Source organism: Pan troglodytes, chromosome 21 (genome assembly GCF_028858775.2).
Source record: "Pan troglodytes isolate AG18354 chromosome 21, NHGRI_mPanTro3-v2.0_pri, whole genome shotgun sequence".
Lineage (NCBI taxonomy): Eukaryota > Metazoa > Chordata > Mammalia > Primates > Hominidae > Pan > Pan troglodytes.
Window position 1 is genome coordinate 9,022,524 of NC_072419.2, and position 23,566 is coordinate 9,046,089.

Sequence of the window (23,566 nt, forward strand, 5' to 3'; positions counted from 1 at the left end):
TGATACTGGGTTTATTTTGACAAGGGGCCTGGAAACCATCCCAAGTGCACATCTATCTCCTCGCCTTGGGCTGCCGTATACCTAGGAGCCTCTCCCCATGCCCGTCAGTCTCACTGTCCCCATGAGGACTAAGAAGGACACTGGCTAGGGCAGAACTTATCTGAAATCACCGGTAGTTCCCCCTGCAGAATCTTGGACCCCAGCCCTGGCCATTACACCACATATGGCAGGTCATGGAGGTGTGAGGCTGATGGATGTGGACGACTTAGATCACCAAAGCAGCAGCTCCAGGGACAGATTCCACAGGGATCAGAACAGTGACCTCCTGGGTTATGGGGTGAGTGTAGAGTTGGGCAGGGGAGGTGCCGGGGGCTGGCAGATTGGGATTTCTAGGTGGTTTCTGCAAAACCCCATCAAGGAGCAAAAGAAGAAGTGTGTTCTATGGGGTTAATGGGGAGCAAAATAGGGACAAATGGGGAGAAGTTGCAAGAAGAAAGAGCTTGGCTCAGCAGAAGGAAGGGCTTTCTAACATTGGGCAGTGAGTGAGCTACCTCTCAGAGGTATGGCAAGCTGGGACCATGATCAAGTATCCACCAAGAATTCGGCCAAGGGAATTTGTGCCTGGGCAGGAAGTTGTGAGAGAGATGGTCTCTGAGATTCCAGGACAATGATGATAATGGCAGTTCTGACTCATCCCACCACCTCCTCTTGCCCGTCTGTGATAAGGATGCAGATGCCTCAGAGGGTGATGGGAGCTGCTTTGGGCTGTGGCAGGGAAGGGGGAAAACCAGTGCAGGATCCATGGGGCTTGAACCCACGACCCAGGGTCCAGCAGCCCTCATCCAATCCCAAACTCCCCTTGTATCCAGCCCTGGGGCATACCAGGGCTGAGATAATTACCATCCAGCAACCTCGTTGCCTGCTTCTGACTCATCCACTGAAAAAATAGCATCCTGTTCTGGCCTGTCCCTGCATACATTGCTTGGCAAGTAGCAACATGAATTGTGGGCTACAAATCCAGTGTGTCCTCAGGCAAGAAGTCCCTTTCTTCCCATTTCTGGGTCTCAGTTTATATGTCAGTAAATGGAGACCTGAGCTCCTAATGGCTCTTCCAGCTCTGCTGATATTAGACTTGACAATTCTATGTACAAGGTACCTGGTTGGGGGAGAGGGTCCTGCTTGTGTTTTCTGACTAAACCAAGGTCATCTGAGCTCAAAGTTTTGGAGTTTCAGAGGTTTGTGCCTGCCCTAGAATGACTGGGGCTAACTTGATGTGAAAGCTTTGGTTTTACTTTCTGTTGTGAGAATTGGCAAGGGTAATGGGAAAGCCCCCTGGAACTGTTGTTCCAGCTCGTGCCACATGGGGTCACTGTTGAACACTGGTCCTGCACAGTGCTCACTCACCACAGCAGGGGCTGTAGGAGCTCCCAATCTTGGGACACATGTGTCAGCTATGTGAGTTCCTACCCACATGTTCAGTCATTATCCCCATATCATGATGCCAGCAGGGGCTTCTGGCCTAGGCTAAGCTAAAACTAGTATTTTCCATGAATCTCAAGCCTGATTATTGAGACCACAGCACCAGCCCAGACAGCTCACAGGTGGAGAGCAGTTGGGAGGTTGTTGTGGTCTAGACAAGACTCTTGGCTCTCTCCATGTTTCAGTTATCAATTCCTGTGTAGCAAACTGCCCCAGCACTTAGGGGCTTCAGACAACAATCATTCTCCTGCTTAGGAACCTGCAATTTGGGCAGAGCTCAGCAGGGACAGCTTGCGTCTGCATCAGCTGGGGCAGATTGCCTGGGGGCTGAAGGACCCACTTGCCAGATGGCTCAGTCCCATGGCTTCCAAATAGTTCTGTCTGTCAGCTGGGAGCTCAGTGGGCTGTGGGTTGGAAGCCTTGGTTCCTCTCCAGGTGAGCTTCTCCATGGGCCATTTGGGTTTCTTCATTGCATGGTGGCTGGGTTCTAAGAGCAAGCAACCCAAGGGAACCAGAAAGAAGCTGTATTAACTTTTATAATCTAGCCTTAGAAGTCACAATGTGTCACTCTGTCTTAGCCACAAGTCTTCCGGGTCCAGAGGGTGGGAATATATGCTTTACTTCTGCAATGAGAGGAGTATCAACATCATATTGAAAGAAGAGTATGTGGGATGGGAGATATTATTGCAACCACCTTTGGAAAATCAATCTGCCACATGCTGTTAACTAAAAGATTGTACAAAGATGCTGGAATCTTTAAAAAGCCAAACATTTTGACCAGCCCTGTCCAGACACTTGCCCACACAAGCCACTGATCTGATGCCTGTGGTGAAGCTCACGTTGAATTTTACAGTCTGTAACTTCTAGGCTGTGACTCCTATGGGGTCAAAGATAAAGGCACCATAGCCTGGGGATAGACAAGCCACCAACTCAGGAGGCAGATTCCCAGCTCCATCACTTAGAAGGCTGTGTAACTCTGGGTCATGTGCAGTGGCTCATGCCTGTAATCCCAGCACTTTGTGAAGCTGAGATGGGAGGATTGCTTGAGGCCAGGAGTTGGAGACCAGCCTGGTCAACATAGCAAGACCCTATCTCAAATTAAAAAAAAACAAAAACAAAAAAAACAGGCTGTGTAACTCTGTACCTCAGTTTTATCATCTGTGACACTGAGTTAACAGTAGTACCTCCCTCATATGGTTTCTTAAGATTAAATGAGCTAATATTTATAAAATATTTGGGAAAGCACTTGGTTCATAGGAAGATTTATTAAATAAAACCTATCCAATGGTCTAGCCAACAATTACTGAACATTTCCTGTATGCTTGGCATTAAATAAGATACAGCCAAGAGTTGCATGACAAGTGTCCTTTGGTGGGGAGTACCTGGTGATATAACTTCAGTGGTTCTCAACTGTGGCAGATTATATTTCACAGGGTGGTCATATCAGTATACATCTCAGCTCAATATTCTTTTTACAATGGGACATGACGTTGGTACATTTTCAGCAAGAGATGGGGCATGTTCCTTCTCTTTGAACCTACATAGGCCTTTGTAACTGCCTTGACCCATAGGATAAGGTGGAGGTGACATTGTGTAACTTCTGATGTTAGGTCATAAAAAGCATTGCATCTTCCACCACGGTCTCTCAGGTCACTTGCTCAGGGGAAACTAAGCACCATGCCAGGAGGACACCCAAGCATTCCCATGGAAAGATCCACATGGAAAGGAACCAAGGTGCCTCAACCTGTATTCAGCACCAGTTTGCCAACCATGTAAGTTAGTCACCTTTAAAGTGGATCCTCCAGCCTCAGTCAAGCCTTCAGATGAACATGGCCCCAGCTAACATATGATTGCAACCCCATAAGAAACACCAATTAAGAGCTGGCCAGTGGAGCTCTGCCCAAATTCCTGACCCACAAAAACCATGAAAGATAACATATGATTATCATTTTTCCAAGCTAAACTCTGGGTTAAACAGATTGGTTAAGAAGCAATAGATGAGTAAAACATCAACTTTTTTGTCTGTAATACCCTCCCTCTCAATATAACAAGTATTTAATAGTGTCCCTTCACCAACCTGAAATTGAATTGACACATCTTACCTACCTCTATACTCCACTTTTTTAAAAATTGTATCCTAACTATAATATAAATAGTAAATAAGAGGAAATCAATTTTTCACTAAACATAGTTAAGTATGTAAATGCTTATTGAAACTTTACCAGAAGACATGATGAAGTGATCAGATGCCATCCTGCGACTGTAGTGAATCAAGACAAAAACAAGGCCACTCCATAATCATGAGTGAACACAGACAAAAACATGAACATTGTCTAAGCCACTTACTGGTCTCGATCTACTGACATATTAGCCCTATAGATGGGCTAATATGAATAACGGCTGCTTCTTTACTACTTATGACACTAGCCTCGATTCATTCTTCCCATCTTCTACGTAAGGACTATTAAGATACTCAGACATAGACTTGCCTCATTCCCAGAGAAGCCTCCAATCCCAAGCAAAGCCCTGCTTCTTTGAACTCTCCCCAAACCACCTAACACAAGCCGCAATCCTGTAAGACCTCTCTAATATTGTCTTCCCGAGATGTTCCGTGATTCTTTGTGGTGAGCATTCTTTCTCATGGCCGTGAGCGATGAGCCCTTCCTGTTCGTTGTACTGATGTGTTCGTGGTGGTCTTTGGGTAGAGAGCCTTGACAGAAAAAGAAAATAAATTTCAGTATTCATCATTCATAATACGGGGAAATAGTAATGAAACTTTTGTTTCAGTTTATATCTGTGCATGTATATATGTTTGCAGGCATACGGAGTATGGAACATTTAAAACTGTTTCTTATGTCAATCACAATAAAACTAGTATAACCACTGACCCAGTGGTCAACAGCTGGAAGCCAGGATGCCCACAGACTCCACTCCAGCCCTTGCTTGTTTGTGTGCCCTTTGGCAAGTCATTTCACTTCTCTTTCCCTCAGTTTCCTCATTCATTCATTAATATATTTAAGAAATATTTGTTGAGCACCTTCCATGTATCGGGCGCTGAAGATTCACTAATGAACAAAACAGACACAGCTCCCTGCCCTTATGCAGTTGATATTCTTGAAAGGGAAGGTAGGCAATTAAAATAAAGAAATAAAATATATTGTAAGATGTCAGTAAGTGCCATGGAGGAAAATAGTGGAGAAGGAGAGTAGGGGTGATTTGCAATTTATAAAGGAGTGGTCAGTGAAGGTCCCACTGAAAAGGTGACATTTGAGCAAAGACTTGAAGAAGGAGGCAAGGGAGCAGGTTCTGCAGGAATCTGAAAGGAGAGTGATCCACATACAGGGAACAGCAGGTGCAAAGGCCCTGAAGAGGGAGCCTGTCTGCAGGTTCAAAGAGAAATAAGGAGATCAGTGTGGCTTAAAGGGAGAGAGGGGAAGAGAAACTGAAGGCCCAAAAAGATATCAAAGTGCTCAATCTTGAAGGGCTTGTGGGTCATTGTCGGGACTTCAACTCTGCTGAGAGAGACAGGAACCAATGGAGAGCTTGAGAACAACGAAGTGATCTTAGATTTTAACAGGATCCTTCTGGCTTCCATGTTGAGAATGAGCCCTGAGGACATGCAGGGGTGGGGGCACAGAGGAGGTGAAATAGGGAACCCAGTGAGCATGACAGCATCTAGAAAATGAAAGGGGCCACAGTACCTCCCTTAGGTGTATGTTAGGAGGCATAAGCACTTGAATACATACAAAGATTTTATTATTGTTGTTTGTATTATCCCAAATCTAATAGCTTGATTGGACAAAGGAGAGATGAACTCTGGTGGCAGGGCTGAGGCAGGAACATCTCAGAAGACAATCACAGGCACCCCAACCAGGAGGGGCCTTAGGAAAAGCACAAGGCAGGAAAGAGATATGTGCGACGTCGGGGCAGGAGGTTATGGAGGTAGAGTCTGATGCAGCCAGTGCAAAGAGTAACTGAGCTGTGAGGGGGTGGGGGGTGAGCTGGAGGAGTGGAAAGCAATGGGATCCTGCCTAGTTCCTTGTCCAAGATGAAGGAGCTTGGACAGATCATAACAGACAATGGGGCCTCCAGTGGAGATTTGGGAGCAGATGTTTGACAAGATGAAACAGCAGTTTCTTGGAACATCCCTTTGCTTACTAAAGCATCTCACCAGATATCTAATTAATCTTCCACATGGCACCAGAATGATCTTTCCAAGGTGCAAATCTGATTACATCACAGCTTTGCTTAAAACAATATTTGGCTGACTACGGCCCTTAGGATAAAAGGCAGACTCTTCATCCCACTCCAAGCATTGTTGGTCTGCCGACTATGGGCCCCTCCAACCTCATTGCCTTCCCCACACATCCGCTTCCTCTCAAATTTTAGAAGTCACCATGCTCCCTCCTGTCTCTCTGCCTAGCGCCATAGCTGCTGGCTAGAATTCAAGGCTGCACACATCCTGGAGTTTTAAGCTGTTGCTTATAGTACTCTGGCGAATAGTTTTGCTAATCTAACTACTTGAGTTTAGGTGTTCTCTGCTCCTGGGACTCCCAGTGCCTCTCCCTTAGGGTTCATCTCAAAGCTTGACCCTAAATGTTTGAGGTCTATCTGCTTAATGCCAGTCTTCTCCACTGGGCTATCAACTGCATGATGTCAGGGCCAGTGCGTATTTGATGGACTGTTGGGTCTGTAGCATCCAGCACAATGCCCAGCACTTGAATGAATGAACCCTGAATAGGGGAAGAGGATGCTTGGACTGAGACTAGATCCGTCACTCAACTCTTTCCTGGAGACACTCATCCAATTTAAGACAGACTCAATTCCGCCTTCTGGAGGAAGCCTTGCTTGTGCCCCTTCAGACTAGGCCAAGCCCTCTGTTAGTGTTCTTTCAGCTCCCATCCTTCTCCCTGATAGCATGTATCAAAGCAAGAATTAGTTGTGGACTCACCTACTTAGGTGTCACCCCTGGAACATAATAAGTAACAATGATTGAGCTCTCATGTTACGAGGACTCTAAATGACAGGGGCCATTATCCTCACAATCACGCCACAGGCATTATTCCCATTCTGCAGAGCGGGGAACTGAGATGCAGAGAGGTCAAGAAGGCGGGCCAGGAACAGTGCTCACGCCTGTAATCCCAGCACTTTGGGAGGCCAAGGCGGACAGATTGCTTGAGCTCAGGAGTTTGGGGCAACATGGCGAAACCTGGTCTCTACCAAAAATACAAAAAATTAGCTGAGTATGGTGGCATGTGCCTGCAGACCCAGCTACTTGGGAGGCTGAGATGAGAGGATCACTTGAGCCTGGGAGGCAGAGATTGCAGTGAGCCGAGATTGCGCCACTGCACTCCAGCCTGGGTGACAGAGAGACACTCTGTTTCAAAAAAAGGAAGGTGGTTCAGCCAGTAGATGGCCAGGTTAGAATCTGAACCCATGTCAGCTGCCCCTGGAGGACTTCCTCATAACCATTGAGCCACACAGTCTCACCGCGCCATGCATTGAGGGCAAGCCCACATCTATATCCTCAGCACCAGACACCAGCCTGGCATAGAGATTATACAGTCCATCCTCAACACTTGTGGATTCTGTATATGCACGTTGCTAATATTTATTTTTAAAGCCAAAATCTATACTCTGCACTTTCTTGGCCATTCACAGACATGCACAGAGTGCAGAAAAATTGTCACCTGACCTGACATGCATATTCCCAGCTGAAGCTGAACAGGCAATATTCTGCCTCTTCGTTTCAGCTGTCATACTATAAACAAATAACCTTTCTCTGTTCATTTAAAACTAGGGTTTTTTTGCATTTTTGTGCTTTTTTTGTTGGTGATTTCTCTGTTTAAAATGGCCGCTGAGCATAGGACTGAAGTGCTGTCTCATGTTCCTAGGAGCAGGAAAGCTGCGACACGCCTTACACGAAAAATATGTGTTAGGTGAACATTCAGGCATGAACTATAGCGCTGCTGGCCACAAGTTCAATATTAATGAATCAACAATATATATTAAATTATGTTTGTTTGTTTTGAGACGGAGAGTCTCGCTCTGCGGCCCAGGCTAGAGTGCAGTGGTGCAATCTGAGCTCACGGCAACTTCCACCTCCCGGGTTCAAGCGATTCTCCTGCTTGAGTGGCTGGGATTACAGGCACCCACCACCACGCCCGGCTCATTTTTTGTATTATAGTAGAGACGAGGTTTCACCATGTTGGCCCCAGGGTGGTCTCGAGCTCCTGAGCTCAGGCAATCCGCCCACCTCGGCCTCCCAAAGTGCTAGGATTCCAGGCGTGAGCTACCACGCCCATCCTGAATAATGTATCTTTAAACAGAAACGCACATATAATAAGGTTATATACTAATCAACTGATGAATAAGTTGGGACCAGAGGCTCACAGGAACCTAAACCTGTATTTTTTTTCCCTAAGGGCAATGGGCCAGTTCTCATTAATTCAACCTTTGCAGTGATTTTACAGAACTTAATGACCAAGAGGCTGGGCAAGGTGCCTCACACCTGTAATCCCAGCACTGTGGGAGGCCAAGGCAGGCAGATCACCTGAGGTCAGGAGTTCGAGACCAGCTTGACCAACATGGCAAAACCCCATCTCTCCAAAAATATACAAAGAAATTACCCAGGTGTGGTGATGTGCACCTGCTAGTTCCAGCTACTCGGGAGGCTGAGGCACAAGAATTGCTTGAACCTGGGAGGCAGAGGTTGCGGTGAACTGAGATCACGCCACTGCACTCCAGCCTGGGTGACAGAGTGAGACCCTGTCTCAAAACAAACAAACAAACAGAGAATCGCCGGTATATGATAAATAGCAGCTGGATGAACAAATGACTGGCCGGGAGTGAATGGGAGGACAAGCTCAGAGTGGGTGAGAAACAGGAGGCCGTGGCCTCATCTCCCTGTCCTCTCCCCACCCAGGGATCAGAGTCACCAAGGTAGACTGGCAGCGGTCGAGGAATGGTGCTGCCCACCACACCCAGGAGTACCCCTGCCCTGAGCTGGTGGTTCGCAGGGGCCAGTCGTTCAGCCTCACGCTGGAGCTGAGCAGAGCCCTGGACTGTGAGGAGACCCTCATCTTCACGGTGGAGACAGGTAACTGGGCTCGCCAGTGCCCTCTTCTCGTCTGCAGCTGGAGGGACCTGTCTTATGACCCAGTAACATAAGACCTTGCAGTCAGCAGCTCAGGCTCTGGGGGAAGCAAGTCACTGTAGGTAGACGGAGCCTTGAACCCTGGAGGCTTCTGGTGGCAGCTTTCTGGGGGTGGTTGGGAGGTGCTGCCAGCAGACAGTGGGTTGGATGGGATGACCTCTCTGGAACTCTGTGTGTACCAGACACCCAGGGCTCTGGAAGGGTATGAAAACCCATCAAGCACTTTGAAGCCCAAGCTTTTCTTTCCTTTCCTGGCCTGACATAGGCAGACTTTGGTTTCAAAGGATGCTGTCACTTTCTCCTTGGCCTGGAAGTGGCTGGGATGTCAGGGCAGCTGAGGTGGACCCTCACTTGGCCACTGGCCTTCTTGCTCTTTGTCAGGTCCTTCTCCCAAAGCCTCCCAGCAGTTCAAGGGGTGAAGGTGGGGCTTCCAGGCCGGTAGCTTTTTTCACTTCTCTAAAGCTGGGTTTCCCAGGGGCAGGGTCTCCTGATTCCCTCTCCTCTCCTCCAGGACCCCGGGCTTCTGAGGCCCTCCACACCAAAGCTGTGTTCCAGACATCGGAGCTGGAGCGGGGTGAGGGCTGGACAGCAGCAAGGGAGGCTCAGATGGAGAACACTCTGACCGTCAGTCTCGCCAGCCCTCCCAGTGCTGTCATTGGCCGCTACCTGCTGAGCATCAGACTTTCCTCTCACCGCAAACACAGCAACCGGAGGCTGGGCGAGTTTGTTCTCCTTTTCAACCCATGGTGTGCAGGTAGGAGTGGCCAAGTCCAATGTAGAGGTTTTTCCAAAAGACATCCTTAGAGGAGAGCCTGCCCTTGGAGGGGGCCTGGGAGGTGGGTTAAAGGACAAGAAGCTGAATGCCAAGAGCTGGGCAAGAACTTAGCCTAGGCAGAGGTAGGCAATGGTCAGAGAAACCTGGTAGCAGGTGCTTCAAAGCCTATGCCAGAGGACCCAGTGGGCAAGAGAGGCCCAGGGGTGGGTAAGAGCCAGGACTTGGGAATCAGACTGCCTTGGTTTAGTCCCAGCTCTGCTGAGCTGCTCTCCTCTACCAGTCTCCATTTCCTCATCTGTAATATGGGAAAAATAACAGTGCCTACCTCTTACGACTATGGTGAACACCCATAGGGCTAATACTTGTAATGTATGAGATACATCATAAGGCCTTAGTAAGGGGTGGCCAGGATCAGTATTATTATTAATATTTAAGAAATATCCCAGGTGCAGTGGCTCACGCCTGTAACCCCAGCACTTTGGGAGGCTGAGGCAGGGGGATCACCTGAGGTGGGGAGTTCAAGACCAGCCTGACCAACATGGAGAAATCCCCTCTCTACTAAAAATACAAAATTAGCCAGCTGTGGTGGCACACGCCTGTAATCCCAGCTACTCGGGAGGCTGAGGTAGGAGAATCACTTGAACCCAGGAGGTGGAGGTTGCAGTGAGCCGAGATTGCGCCATTGTACTCCAGCCTGGGCGACAAGAGCAAAACTCTATCTCAAAAAAAAAAAAAAAGAAAAGAAAATAAGAAAAAAAGAAGGAAATATGAGAAATATGAGGCTACTACTGACATCAAGGAGGCCCACCCAAAGCTGTCAGGTCCCATATAACTCTTCAGTCTTGGGCTGTTTTGGGATTGGTCCCTGCTTGGATAGACTTGCCAGGAGGGATGGAGTTTGGCAGGGAGGCAGCACAGGAGCTCGCAAGCCCCCTCTTGACCTCTCCTGCCCCAGTCAGCCTCCGGGCGCTGTCCTGCTGCTGATCCCTGATGCAGCCCCTTCCCCAGGCCAGCAAGGCCAGAGCCCCAGTCCACACCGGGCCTGATGACTGCTTTTCAGAGGACGATGTGTTTCTGGCCTCAGAGGAGGAGAGACAGGAGTACGTGCTCAACGACAGCGGCATCATCTTCCGAGGCGTGGAGAAGCACATACGAGCCCAGGGCTGGAACTACGGGCAGGTCTCCAGGGGCACAGGCCAGACAAGGATGTGGGCTGGGGCATGGGGAGGTCAGTGGGACTGGAGTCCCTCTGTCTGCTCACTCTTCTCAGGAGGGACAAGGGGGGCTCACTCCTAGAGAAACCCACTCATTCATTCATTCATCTACTATTCACTGGGCCAGGGCCTGCACTGGGTCCTGGGGAAGGGGAGGTGCTTTGGACACAGTTTGGACACAGAACAGGTCAGTATGGTTGTGGAAAAATGAATAGCTCTGATCAGTGGTTTTCAAACACGAGCGTACATCAGAATCCCAGGAGGGATGGCGTGCTGGACCCCACCCCCAGAGCTGCCGACTGAGTAGGTCTTGGGCAGGGCCTGAGAATGTGCATTTCTAACCAGTTCCCAGGTGATGCTGATGCTGCTGGCCTGAGACCACACTTTAAGAGCCACTGGCTTAGATAAGTAGTTCCAATACCAGGTGCAATAGGGGAAGGAAAAAGTCAGAATGATAGGGATGGAAGCAAAGGGAGTCCAGAAGAGGGTGAAAGGAACCTCCACTTCGGCCATTGTGGAGGCTTACGTGATATTGTAGTTGGGTCTCTACAGTGAGGCAGGATCTGCCCAGGCAGAGGGAAGAGCAGGCAGAGCCGCACGGACGTGGGAAGTGGGGAGTCCTGAGTCTGCTAGAGGAGTTCTGTCTGCCTGAGCTCCAGGTCCCCGGTGGAAGAAAGATTGGACTTGACTGTCAGGCTGAGGAGTCACGCACTGCCCTACAGGCCAGGGGTTTAAAGCCTTTGGGATTCGGGTGCTGGGCAGGGAAGATAATAGTGAAGAGTTTAGGGTCCACCTAAGGGGTAGCCACTACTCAGCACCCACTTTTTGTTGCCAGACCTTCCAAATTATCAGAGACCAGAAACCTAAATGTGTATGCAAAAATTCCCCAATTTTTAAATGTTGTTAACTAATTCAAATGTGTTTGAAAACATCATGTAGACCAAATGAGCATATCAGTGAGGTGGATGTGGCTTGAGAGCCTCTGATTTTAGCTCAGACTTTACTGTGGGTAGTCAGGAGCCACAGGAGATTGTTGAGCAGGGGAGAGGCATGGTTAAGGCTGAGGTTCTGATTCCCCAGGTGACTCTTTGAGGAAGGGTTTCCAAGACTAGGGGGTGCTCTGTGATGCCCCTGGTGGTTGGAGGGGGCGGCAGACTGCCCTGCACAGATGGGGTGACTGACCGGGTGAGGGCTGTGGGAGGGCCTGGAATGTGGGTGACTGAACGCAGCCTCTAAGCACAGCCTCTCTGGGGAGCAGTTTCAGGAGGACATCCTGGACATCTGTCTCTCCATCCTGGATCGAAGCCCTGGTCACCAAAACAACCCAGCCACCGACGTGTCCTGCCGCCACAACCCCATCTACGTCACCAGGGTCATCAGTGCCATGGTGAGAAGCCCCTCCATCCCTGCACATGTACTTCCTCAAGGATCCCCCAGCCAACCCCGGGGCCACAACCTGTGATTCTTCCCATCACCCCTTGTTTTAATTCACTGTTGTTGCAGAACCAACCACCCCAAAACTCAGTGGTGTAAAACAACCCTTTATTATGCTTACTGTTTTTTAGACTAGGAATTTGGGCAGGGCACCATGAGAATGGTTTGTCTCCACTCCAAGATGCTTCTTCTGGGGATATCTTAATGACTGCATATGTCTGGGATGGTTTAACAGGACCTCTGTCTGGGGCTTTGGTTCTGGTGGTTGGCAGTTCCTAGGTTGCCATCCATGTCATGTCTCCTGGAACTGGAATGTCCAGGATGGCTTCCCCACCCTCATGTCAGGTCCTGGGCTGGGGTGGCTGGAGCAGCTGGGACCCACCAGTCATCACTCTTTCTACACAACCTTTCCATGTGGCTAGCTTGGGCTTCCCCACAATATGGCAGTTTCATGCATAGCAATGGCTCCCCACCCCCACCTCCCTGCCCCAAGCAATTCTTCCAAGAAAGGGGAAGTGGAAGCTCGCAGTCTTATAAGGTCTAGGCCTGGAAACTGGCACAACATCACTTCCGCCATAGTCAGTGGTCAAATTAGTCACAGGCCAGCCCAGACTCAAGAGGAACCCTCTTCTTGAGTGGGACATAGACCCACCTCTCCGTGGGAGGCATGACAACTTTAACCTATCACAGGCCTAAGGCTATGGTGTTTCCTCCCAAAAGGTGTCAGCAGGGCCCACCAGCTCCCTCTACCACATGCAGGTATTAAGGTCAGTGGGTGGGTATCTGAGATTCCAAAATTGCACAAAGCTATATTTCTCCTATTTGATACTCTCAATTCCTCAAGACCTCAGCGAGCAGTTGGAGCACAGAGAATTAACATGAGTGACAATCCCAAACAGCAGATCATCACAGCCCTGAGGACAGTGAAAGTCCTGAACTCAAGGCTCCCAAGTCCAAGTCCTAGACTCATGGATCACCACTTGGACTAACTTGTTGTGTGATTTGGGCAGGTCCCTGAATGCTTCTGAAGCTCAGTTTTTGCATCTAAAAAAAAAAAAAAAAGGGAATAATGAAACCTACATTGTAAACTTCAACAGGTTAATATAGTGTGCACAAAATTCTTGGCATAGTGGTGTCTGGCACACAATAAGCATTTAATTAATGTTAGCTGTCCCTATAATGATTATGCCAACAGTCCCCCAAAACAGATCATTTAACATAGGAAATGCTCTAAAGTTGTAATGATTTTTACAACACAGTATCCAAATGGAAGATAATTGAAAATGACAAGTGCTACCAGGAAGTAGGTATTTTAAGGCAACAGATGCCCCTAATTTTCAGACAGTTAAAAAGCAAGAGTGACCCCGATGGACCTGGTGGTCCAAAGTTGGAGAAGATTTGACCACGATGCGGTTCTTGAGGTAGGAAGCCCTGCCTGGTTGTGGACCCGTGCCCTCCTCTGCCCAGGTGAACAGCAACAACGACCGGGGTGTGGTGCAAGGACAGTGGCAGGGCAAGTACGGCGGCGGCACCAGCCCGCTGCACTGGCGCGGCAGCGTGGCCATTCTGCAGAAGTGGCTCAAGGGCAGGTACAAGCCAGTCAAGTACGGCCAGTGCTGGGTCTTCGCGGGAGTCATGTGCACAGGTACCCTGGGAGAGAAGGGCCCCTCCCCCAGCTTCCTCTATCTAAATGTATTTACATATATTTGCATATGCTGCAACCCATCTTCATTGATGGATTCATTGACAGTGAAAACGAAGTCTGGCTGATGAAGAGAGAAGCCAGAGAATTTATTTCCTTCATATCTGATCTTTTATCTTGAAGGAGTCCTAGCTCCCTCTGTCTCTCATTCATTGAGTGCCTTGGGCGAGCCCTGTGGCTCCCTTGGCCTCCAGTCCCCTCAGGAAGATGAGGGCTCTATTAGGTGGCTTCCAAGTTCCTGCCAGCCTCAAAGCCTGTCTACTCACATGAGGTGGCAACAGCATATCCTGAAGTCCTTGAGAGAACGTGCAGGAGATGGTGGCATTTCTGAGAGTGGAGATGGGAGTCTCAGCCCCACAACCTGAGGAACTAGACACACAGACAAAGATGGGGTGGCAGAGGGCTTTGGCCACAAATGAGCCAGGGCACCTGCTGTGGAAGCCAGGCCCCTCTCTCAGGGGCCAGGGTCCCGCCTGCTCCGAGCCTCTCTGCTCTGCAGTCCTCAGGTGCTTGGGGATAGCCACACGGGTCGTGTCCAACTTCAACTCAGCCCACGACACAGACCAGAACCTGAGTGTGGACAAATACGTGGACTCCTTCGGGCGGACCCTGGAGGACCTGACAGAAGACAGCATGTGGTGGGTCCTGCCCCCAGCCTAGGCCCGAGGGCTCTGGAAGCCCAGCAGGTGGAGCAAGGCATCATCTTCCATAACACCACCAGGGAGCGGCAGGCCCAGAGCCCAGCTCTCCTGAATCTGAGCCGGCTCTGGAGGGAGTGAGAGGCGCCCTGCGGATAGTGGTGCCTCTTCCAAGATGTAAGGTCTGAGGTCAAGAGATGTAGACTCCGAGGTCAGGAGGGGCCTCAAGATTTGATTGCCTTGAACGCCTGGTTCTACTCTGTCTGGGAATCTGTGGCTTCCTGGGGTGGGGTGGGAACTCCATCTGCATAGGTACCTCTGGATCAGGCTCCTGCTTCCGTATCAGCTGCGGTTCTCCGTGTTGTGTGTCTCAGGTGGGAAACAGACTCCTTCCTCAGTTAAAACAAAATTCTTCACATAAAGCTTTAAAAAATTCATTCCAGGCCGGGCACGGTGGCTCACACCTGTAATCCCAGCTACTCAGGAGGCTAAGGCAGGAGAATTGCTTGAACCCAGGAGGCAGAGGTTGCAGTGAGCTGAGATCACACCATTACACTCCACCCTGGTCAACATAGTGAAACCCCATCCCTACTAAAAACACAAAAATTAGCCAAGCATCGTGGCAGGCGCCTGTAGTCCCAGCTACTCTGGAGGCTGAGGCAGGAGAATCGCTTGAACCTGGGAGGCAGAGGTTGCCTCTGTGAGCCAAGATCATGCCACTGCGCTCCAGCCTGGGTGACAGAGTGAGACTCCGTCTCAAAAAAAAAAAAAAAAAATCATTCTAACTTACTTAATTTTCTGAAATAGGAACAACATTCATGTGGTTTAATATTCGAAAGGTACAAAATGGGTTGCAGTGATGTCTCCCTCCCGCCCAGTTCCCCAGCCTCCTCATCCTCCTCGTGGAGGCAACACTGTCACTGTCTGCTACATCTCCTGTCAGAGAGATGCTCTGCAGACACGAACACATACATACCTACAGTGCCGCCCCGCCTTTTCCCTGCTTAAACAGTATTGGCAGCTTTATGTGATACTGTTCTTGCTGGAACATTTAACAATTCCACGTAAATACACAGAGTTTTCCTTATTTTCCATAATGTTTTAAGTAATAACGTAACACCCACCAAGCACCTGGTCTGTGCCAGGTCCAGTTCTAAGTGCTATATATAGATTAACTCATGTATTTCTTCAAACAACCTGTGAATAAGTTAAGATCATTGATTCTATTTTGCAGATGAGGAAACTGAAGCACAGAGAGGTTAAGTAACCCATCCAAGGCCACACAGCTAGTGAGTGGAAGCATAAGGGTATGAACCCAGTCTGCCTCTCAATTGCATGAAAAAGCCATTGTTCATCTAACCATCCCATATGGATGGACATTTCAGTTGCCTCAGTTAGAAACAAGTTTGCCTTTACAAACAAGGCTTCAGTGAATAACCTTGTTCAAATGTCTGTTCACACATGTGCAAGTCTGCCACTCAAAGCCAACTTTCTAAAGATTAGGAGAGATGGCCGGGCGCGGTGGCTCGCACCTGTAATCCCAACACTTTGGGAGGCCGAGGCTGGCAAATCACTTGAAGTCAGGAGTTCGAGACCAGCCTGGCCAACACAGTGAAACCCCATCTCTACTAAAAATAAAAATTAAAAAAAATTAGCCAGGTGTGGTGACACACACCTCCCCAGCTACTGGGGAGGCTGAGGCGTGAGAATCACTTGAACCTGGGAAGCGGAGGTTGCAGTAAGCCAAGATTGTGCCATTGCACTCCAGCCTAGGTGACAGAGCAAGATTCTATCTCAAAATAAATAAATAAATAAAAATTAAAAAATAAAGATTAGGAGAGACAGTGAAGAAAACACAACACAGAGACACAGAGAGCCTTGTATCCTTGTTCCCCAGGGGAGCGTGCCAGGAGCCCTTCCCGAGCTGGCCTCCAGCTCAGACCATCTCTTTGCTCCCCTTGGCCTCTCCTCTTTTTTGGTTCTCTTCATTCCCTTGCCCTGGAAGCACAAAATACTCGCATTCTTCTCTTTTCTTCAGGCAGAAAGCACAGACACTTCATTCTGATGTTGGGGACTCTGTCACTACCCAGGTTATCAGGGTCCCACCTTTAATCCCCAAATGCTAATCAAGATACTCTCCCCAATAAAGACAGTTGCCTGCCGAAGAGGAGTTCTGAGGCCGGCTGTAAAGATGCCAAGTCAGGCAAACCGGGAATCAGGTTTCTGTCTGCTCCTTTCTTTCTGCAAGACCTTCGGCAGGTGATGTCATGTTTCCTACTCATATTCTCATCTTTAACACGGGGAATTAAAAATAAGGCTGGAATTACCAGAGTCTATGGTGCTCTGCATAATCAGAACCCTACCTACCCGCTCTGCTGGCCATATCCCAGAGATACTTACATACTTTCTGCTCCTTGAACACACAAGGCCTTTTCTTGTCTCACTTAGGACCTTTGCACATGCTGTTCCTTCTTTCTAGAATATTGTTCCCTTCACTCTTCCTATAGCTTATTCTTTCTCACTTAAGTCTCACCTTCAATGTCATTTACCTAGAGTAGGTCTATAGGGGTTGTTCTCTAGCTTAAGCCCCTCTTTTTCTTCCTAACATTTATTGTCACTTGCATTTGTTTATCTGCTGACTTAGCTTTGCCTGTCTCCTTTGTTAGAATGTAAGCAGCATGAGAGTAAAGATCTTCTGTCTTAGTTGCAGTACCTTGAACAACAGGTTCTTGATAAATGTACACACACATCTATATACACACATACACATATATATACAAACATATGTGAATGCTGTGTGCTCATTCATGTGGTTGAATGAGTGATTCACAACATGCAGCCACAGTTCTTGTGGAAAGTAGGGAGCCCAGGGCCTGCCTCTCAGTAGGATCTTCCCTTCCTATGCCCTCACTCTAGGCAGCTTCACCCATCCTCTCTCTGTGGCAGGAATTTCCATGTCTGGAATGAGAGCTGGTTTGCCCGGCAGGACCTAGGCCCCTCTTACAATGGCTGGCAGGTTCTGGATGCCACCCCCCAGGAGGAGAGTGAAGGTACGCTCAATTGGGTGGGGTAAGTTCCAGACCCCTGCTTTTCCTTACCCATGCTGCTCATGCCCACCCCTCCTGCCCAGGTGTGTTCCGGTGCGGCCCAGCCTCAGTCACCGCCATCCGCGAAGGTGATGTGCACCTGGCCCACGATGGCCCCTTCGTGTTTGCGGAGGTCAACGCTGACTACATCACCTGGCTGTGGCACGAGGATGAGAGCCGGGAGCGTGTATACTCAAACACGAAGAAGATTGGGAGATGCATCAGCACCAAGGCGGTGGGCAGTGACTCCCGCGTGGACATCACCGACCTCTACAAATATCCGGAAGGTAAGGGCCACATGGCGGCCTTTATTACCTTCCCCAGGATGGCCCATCAGCTGCAGAGGGCCCACTGTAGGTGGCCTGGAGCCAGGCCTCACCCCATGTATATGGCACTGACAGCAGCTTCCATTCACGTTGTCTCTGTGCTCTGAGCCAAGTGCCTTTATTTAGGCTACATTAATAGCTTCCTCTGTTTGCTAAGCACCTCTTCTACCTTAGAAGATTTCCCATTTGTAATAATAATAGCTACATCTCCTTGAACACTTGCCATATACCAGGCACTGCATTAGGTATGTTCACATACAATAATCACTACTAGTAACAATAATGATGATAGTAGCAGGTATTATTTATTGAACACCTAGGACAAACGCATGGCACAGGCCCAATTCAGACTAATAATAATAGCATCTCCTGTTTAGCATCTGCCAGGGCCTGTGCCGTGATACCAATTTATGGCCATTGGTTCATTGAAGAGCCCCTACTTGTTAGGCTACAAAAACAAAACAGTTGTATTTTTTCTTATAGCTGCTTCCAACTATATACTTTAAAAATCTCCCTTTCCCACTGTGTAACAGGTTCCTTAGCAATGTTGTGATCTGATTAACATATTTTCAACCATTTCTGCTTGTTAAATCCATGTCACCAAGTAATTATGACTTCAAGCTCAAACTTGAATTAGACCCTGTCTCCTCCTGTCCCCTGAGCACAAGCTAGAGCAGTGACCCTGGAAGGTTGCTAAAGAGGAGACACAATCTGCTCTGAACACCTCCTCGCCTCCCTTTTCTGCTCTCTAGCATCGTATTTTACAGCTCTGGTTGCACTTTTTTTTTTTCTTTGAGACGGAGTCTCACTCTTGTTGCCCAGACTGGAGTGCAATAATGTGATCTCAGCTCACTGCAACCTCCGCCTCCTGGGTTCAAGCGATTCTCCTGCCTCACCCTCCCAAGTAGCTGGGATTACAGGTGCCCGCCACCATGCCCAGCTAATTTTTGTATTTTTAGTAGAGACGGGGTTTCACCATGTTGGCCAGGCTGCCCTTGAACTCCTGACCTCAGGTGATCTACCCACCTCAGCCTCCCAAAGTGCTGGGATTACAGGCGTGAGCCACTGCACCTAGCCCCTTGTTGCACATTTGAATTATCCAGGGCACTGTTTCAGTTATATATCTTAAACAATAATTACTTATTTGGTCAATTCTGTGGGTCACCAATTTGGGCTGTGCTCAGCTGGGATGGTTCATCTTCTCCAGGTGGTGCTGCCTGGGATCTCACATATGTCTGTCACGTGGGACTGCTGAGATGGCTGGGTGAGTGTTCCCACTTGGCCTCTCACGTCCCAACAGGCCAGCCCATGCTTTTCTGAATAGCAGCAACATTCCCAGAAGGTGACAGATGAAGCTGTGAGGTTTCTAGAGGCCTGGCTCAGAATGTGCACCATGTCACTTCTGCCACATTCTATTGGTCAAAGCAATTCATGAGCCCAATCCAGATTCAAGGGGTGGGAAGTTGCAAGGCATTATGGCCATTTTTAATCTACCACAGCAGGCCAGATTCCACCCCTGACTAATTGAATCATAGTCTCTACGGGATGTGGTTTTGGCACTGGGGCTTTTTAAAGCTCCCAGGTGGTCTCTAGTGTGCAACCAATGCTGAGAGCACTGTTAGGCTAAGAGGGAGGCAAAGAGGAGAGAAGAGAGCAGATGCCTTTGTCTTAACTGGGTGAGGATTCAGTGCTGGCTAAGTGGGTGGGTGCTGCTGCCCTAGTTTCCTATCTATGCTTGCTGAGGACAGATGGTGGCTCCATCACAACCTGCTGCCATCCAGACTAATTCCTGTGCTGTTTCTCTAGACACTGCTGATTTCTTGTGCTATTTGGGTCCTTTCAACATAGCTTCTTTCTGATGCATGGTGATTTTTGTCCCCAAGTTCTGCAGAGGTTTTAAAAGGCTGTGGCCCCCAACCCTAACCTCCACTGTGTCCCACTCCAAGGCTGGGAACTGAAACCTGACACTTGTGGGTAGAAGGAGCAGTCTTGACTGGCTGTCTCCCACCTGCTGTCTCCCTTCAGTTCTCTTCTCCCTGCTCAGGTAGTACATGGCTTAGTAAGTAAGACGGGATAAACAGACCTCCCACAGGGAGGAGAATACCAACTTCCCTTTCTGTAGGCATCCCCAATCTTGATCAGCCAGTCATTTCTTGCTGAAGATACCCCCAAACCTTAACACTGATTCTTTTAAACACCTACCGACACCCCCAACTCACACTTTAGCTCCTATCTCCAGGAACATGGCACTTTCTTGACTGTCAAAGACATCTTCCACTTTAGCCGTCTTCTTACTGTCTTGGGGATGGGCTATGGATGAGGGGACTATGTGGTAAGGCCTCTTCTGAGCTGCCACCTCTCTGATAAGACCTGCAGATTGATTGCTGGGCCCCTTCAGCTGGGAGCTTCTGGAACTTAGAACGTGGGGTCTAGCCTGGGCAACATGGCAAAACCCCATCTCTACAAAAAATACAAAAGAATTAGCCAGGCATGGTGGCATATGCCTGTAGTCCCAGCTACTCAGGAGGCTCCAGTGGGAGGAATGCTTGATTCTGGAAAGCGGAGGTTGCAGTGAGACAAGATTGTTCCACTGCACTCCAGCCTGGGCAACACAGTGAGACCCTGTCTCAAAAAAAAAAAAAAAAGTACATGAGGTCTGTGGGTCTTTTGTCCTAAGATTTAACTATGACCAGCTGGGTGCAGTGGCTCACACCTATAATCCCAGCACTCTGGGAGGCCGAGGCAGGCAGATCACCTGAGGTAAAGAGTTCGAGACCAGCCTGGCCAACACGGCGAAAACCCGTCTCTACTAAAAATACAAAATTAGCCAGGCATGGTGGCCCATGCCTGTAATCCCAGCTACTTGGGAGGCTGAGGCAGGAGAATTGCTTGAACCTGGGAGGCGGAGGTTGCAGTGAGCCAGGATCGCACACTGCACTCCACCCTCAGCAACAAGAGCGAAACTCCTCAAAAAAAAAACAAAAAACAAAAAACCATGGCCACAGGAGAAATTAACATCCTGTTACATGATGACAGTGATGGCAATCACTGTTACTGAGCGCCTGCTGTGGGCTGGCCATTTTCACATGTTATGTAGTCATTTTATTTAACAAATGTTTACAAAGCCCTTACCATGAGCTTTTAAGTGAGACACTAGTACAAAGTTTATTTTACAGAGGAGAAGACAGATGTACAGAGAGGCAAGTTGACCCAGCCAGGGAACATAGCTAGTAAGGGAGAACTCTCCTGCAGAACCCAGAGCCCATGCTCCTCACTCTGCACTGCACTGCCACTATTTAATTATAATATTGTCTACTGTTTATTGACTGCCTACTGTGGGCAATGTGATTTTACATTTAGGTTAACAAAAATAATAGTAACAGTATCTAGAACTTGCTAAGCAAAATGGTAAGCAATGTCCATGCATTATTTCATTTAATATTTATTTTAAAATCATTTTATGAGCCAGGCATGGTGGCTCACACCTGCAATCCCAGCACTTTGGGAGGCCAAGGTGGGCAGATCATCTGAGGTCAGGAGTTCAAGACTAGCCTGGCCAACATGGCGAAACCCCATTTCTACTAAAAATACAAAAATTAGCTGGGCGTGGTGGTGGTTGCCTGTAGTCCCAGCTGTTCAGGAGGCTGAAGCAAGATAATTGCTTGCTCTCAGGAGGCGGAGGTTGCAGTGAGCAGAGATTACGCCACTACACTCCAGGCTACAGAGCGAGACTCTGTCTCAAAAAATAAAATAAAATCATTTATTGATAAGCAAACTGAGGTACAGGGAGGTTAAGTAACTTCCCCAAGTTTCCAAAGCCCAGAAGAGCTGAAATTCTAACGAGGCAGTCTACTCTTAGGGCCTCTGCCCTCCCTGCTATGCTAGACTGCTCATCTTCGCTGAGTGGCCTTGGTGTGCCATACAGCATGCTAGGCTTTTTCATGTGCTCTCAAAGTAGAGACCCTCCTGAGTGTCAGGCATGATTCAGAGGCAAGGGGACAAAGAGAAGTCCCCAGAGAACTCACCACATGGTGAGCTGACAGCACAGAATAATTCAGAGTGACTGGCACTCTACTGGGGCATCCAGAGGCTAAAGGAACAAAGAGGAGGAGTCTCTAATTCGGCCAGGGCAGAAGGTATCAGGAAAAGCAGCCTATGGGAGGGAATGCTGAAGGGAGTAAGATTTAGCCAGGAGATGAAAGGTTGAGAAGGCATTCCAGGAAGACAGAGTCCAACAGGATTCCAGACTCATGCTGGGCAATATTGCTCAGGCAAGCCAAGACATCCTTGACTTGCATGAGCAGTATTCTATAGATGAAATGACAGGGGCTTGTGCCTCTCTGAGTCATGAGCCATTGCTCTGTCTGTGGAACCAGGACACATGCTAGAGCACAAAGATTCAGAGCCCCTGGGTACAACATGCTCTTTTATACCTAAAGGACTTGGCACAAGATGCTTTCTTTGCCTGGGAAGGACCTGCTGACTTCACCCCAAACTTTTGCCTGGCCAGGGGTCTCAGCACCCTATTGACTTCCTTCTAAGCACATATCGCAACTTGATATTTGCTTGAATCTTTGTTGTCTCCCTAGAATGCTCCTAGACTGAGAGTTCTAGGATGGCAGGAAGCCTGACTGTTTTGTTCATTGCCGTATCCCCAACTCCTACAGCAGCATCAACTGCATAGTAGGTGCTCAGTACAGATTCACGGAATGAATGAATTGGGGCCGACAGCATATGAAGGGCTTTTAATGCCATAAGGAGTCTGAGCTGTATCAAGAAGGGCCTTGTTTTGTTGATTGCAGGACTGGCTTATGTGAAGCTACAGGACATATAAGCCACATTTTCACATTTTTTTCTATTGGCATGTGTTTATTGAACATTTACTGAGTGCCAGGCAACCAGTGAGCAAAATGCGTATGATCTTTATCTTAAAGGATAAAGGAGCTGACATTCTAGTGGGGCAGGTAAAAGTAAACAAATAAGTAAAATAACTAGTATTTCAGATACTGATAAGTATTTGGGGGAAAAATAAAGAAGGGAAAGAGTTTAGGGAATGGTTGAGAGGAAGCGAACATTTGTCATTTAAAATCAGGTGGACTCTAACAGACGCCTATAGAAGACTCCACATTATAGCAGCAACATATACACATTCTTGGAAAGTACAAGGGTAGCATTATCCAGAATTGACCATATGCTCAGCCATAAAATAAGCCTCAGTAAACTTAAGAGGATTGAAATCATACAAAGTGTATAATCTTATTCCAATAGAATTAAATTAGAAATCAGTATCAGAAGAGAATTTGATACATTTATAATATGTGAAAATTAAACAATACGTACGTCTAAATATCCAGTGAGCCAAAGGAAAGATCACAAGTCAAATTAGAAAATACTCTGCAGTGAAAGAAAATGAAAATGCAATATGCCAAAATTTATAAGATGCAGCTAAAGCAGTACACATTGGGGGAATTTATAGCCCTAAAACCTATATTAAAGAAGAAAGATTTCAAATCAATAGCCTAATCTTCTACCTTAAGAACCAGAAAAATGGCTGGATGTGGTGGCTCATGCCTATAATCCCAGCATTTTGGGAGGCCGAGGTGTGCAGATCACCTGAGGTCAGGAGTTTGAGACCAGCCTGGCCAACAATGGGAAACCCTGTCTCTACTAAAAATACAAAAATTAATTGGGTGTGGGGGCATGCACCTATAGTCCCAGCTACGCAGGAGGCTGAGGCAAGAGAATCACCTGAACCT

General features: G+C 48.2%; 1 protein-coding gene across 1 annotated transcript in view; it reads left to right on the forward strand.

Annotated features, from left to right (window-relative positions):
* TGM6 (transglutaminase 6) overlaps nt 1-23,566 on the forward strand; it is a 54,992-nt gene that overhangs the window by 11,818 nt on the left and 19,608 nt on the right. Inside the window, exons 4-11 of the mRNA XM_063803244.1 lie at nt 8,405-8,578; nt 9,147-9,389; nt 10,471-10,589; nt 11,883-12,011; nt 13,526-13,703; nt 14,260-14,398; nt 17,345-17,448; nt 17,529-17,771. Of these exons, the coding sequence (XP_063659314.1) occupies nt 8,405-8,578; nt 9,147-9,389; nt 10,471-10,589; nt 11,883-12,011; nt 13,526-13,703; nt 14,260-14,398; nt 17,345-17,448; nt 17,529-17,771 (1,329 nt within the window). The remainder of the gene's footprint in view (nt 1-8,404; nt 8,579-9,146; nt 9,390-10,470; nt 10,590-11,882; nt 12,012-13,525; nt 13,704-14,259; nt 14,399-17,344; nt 17,449-17,528; nt 17,772-23,566) is intronic.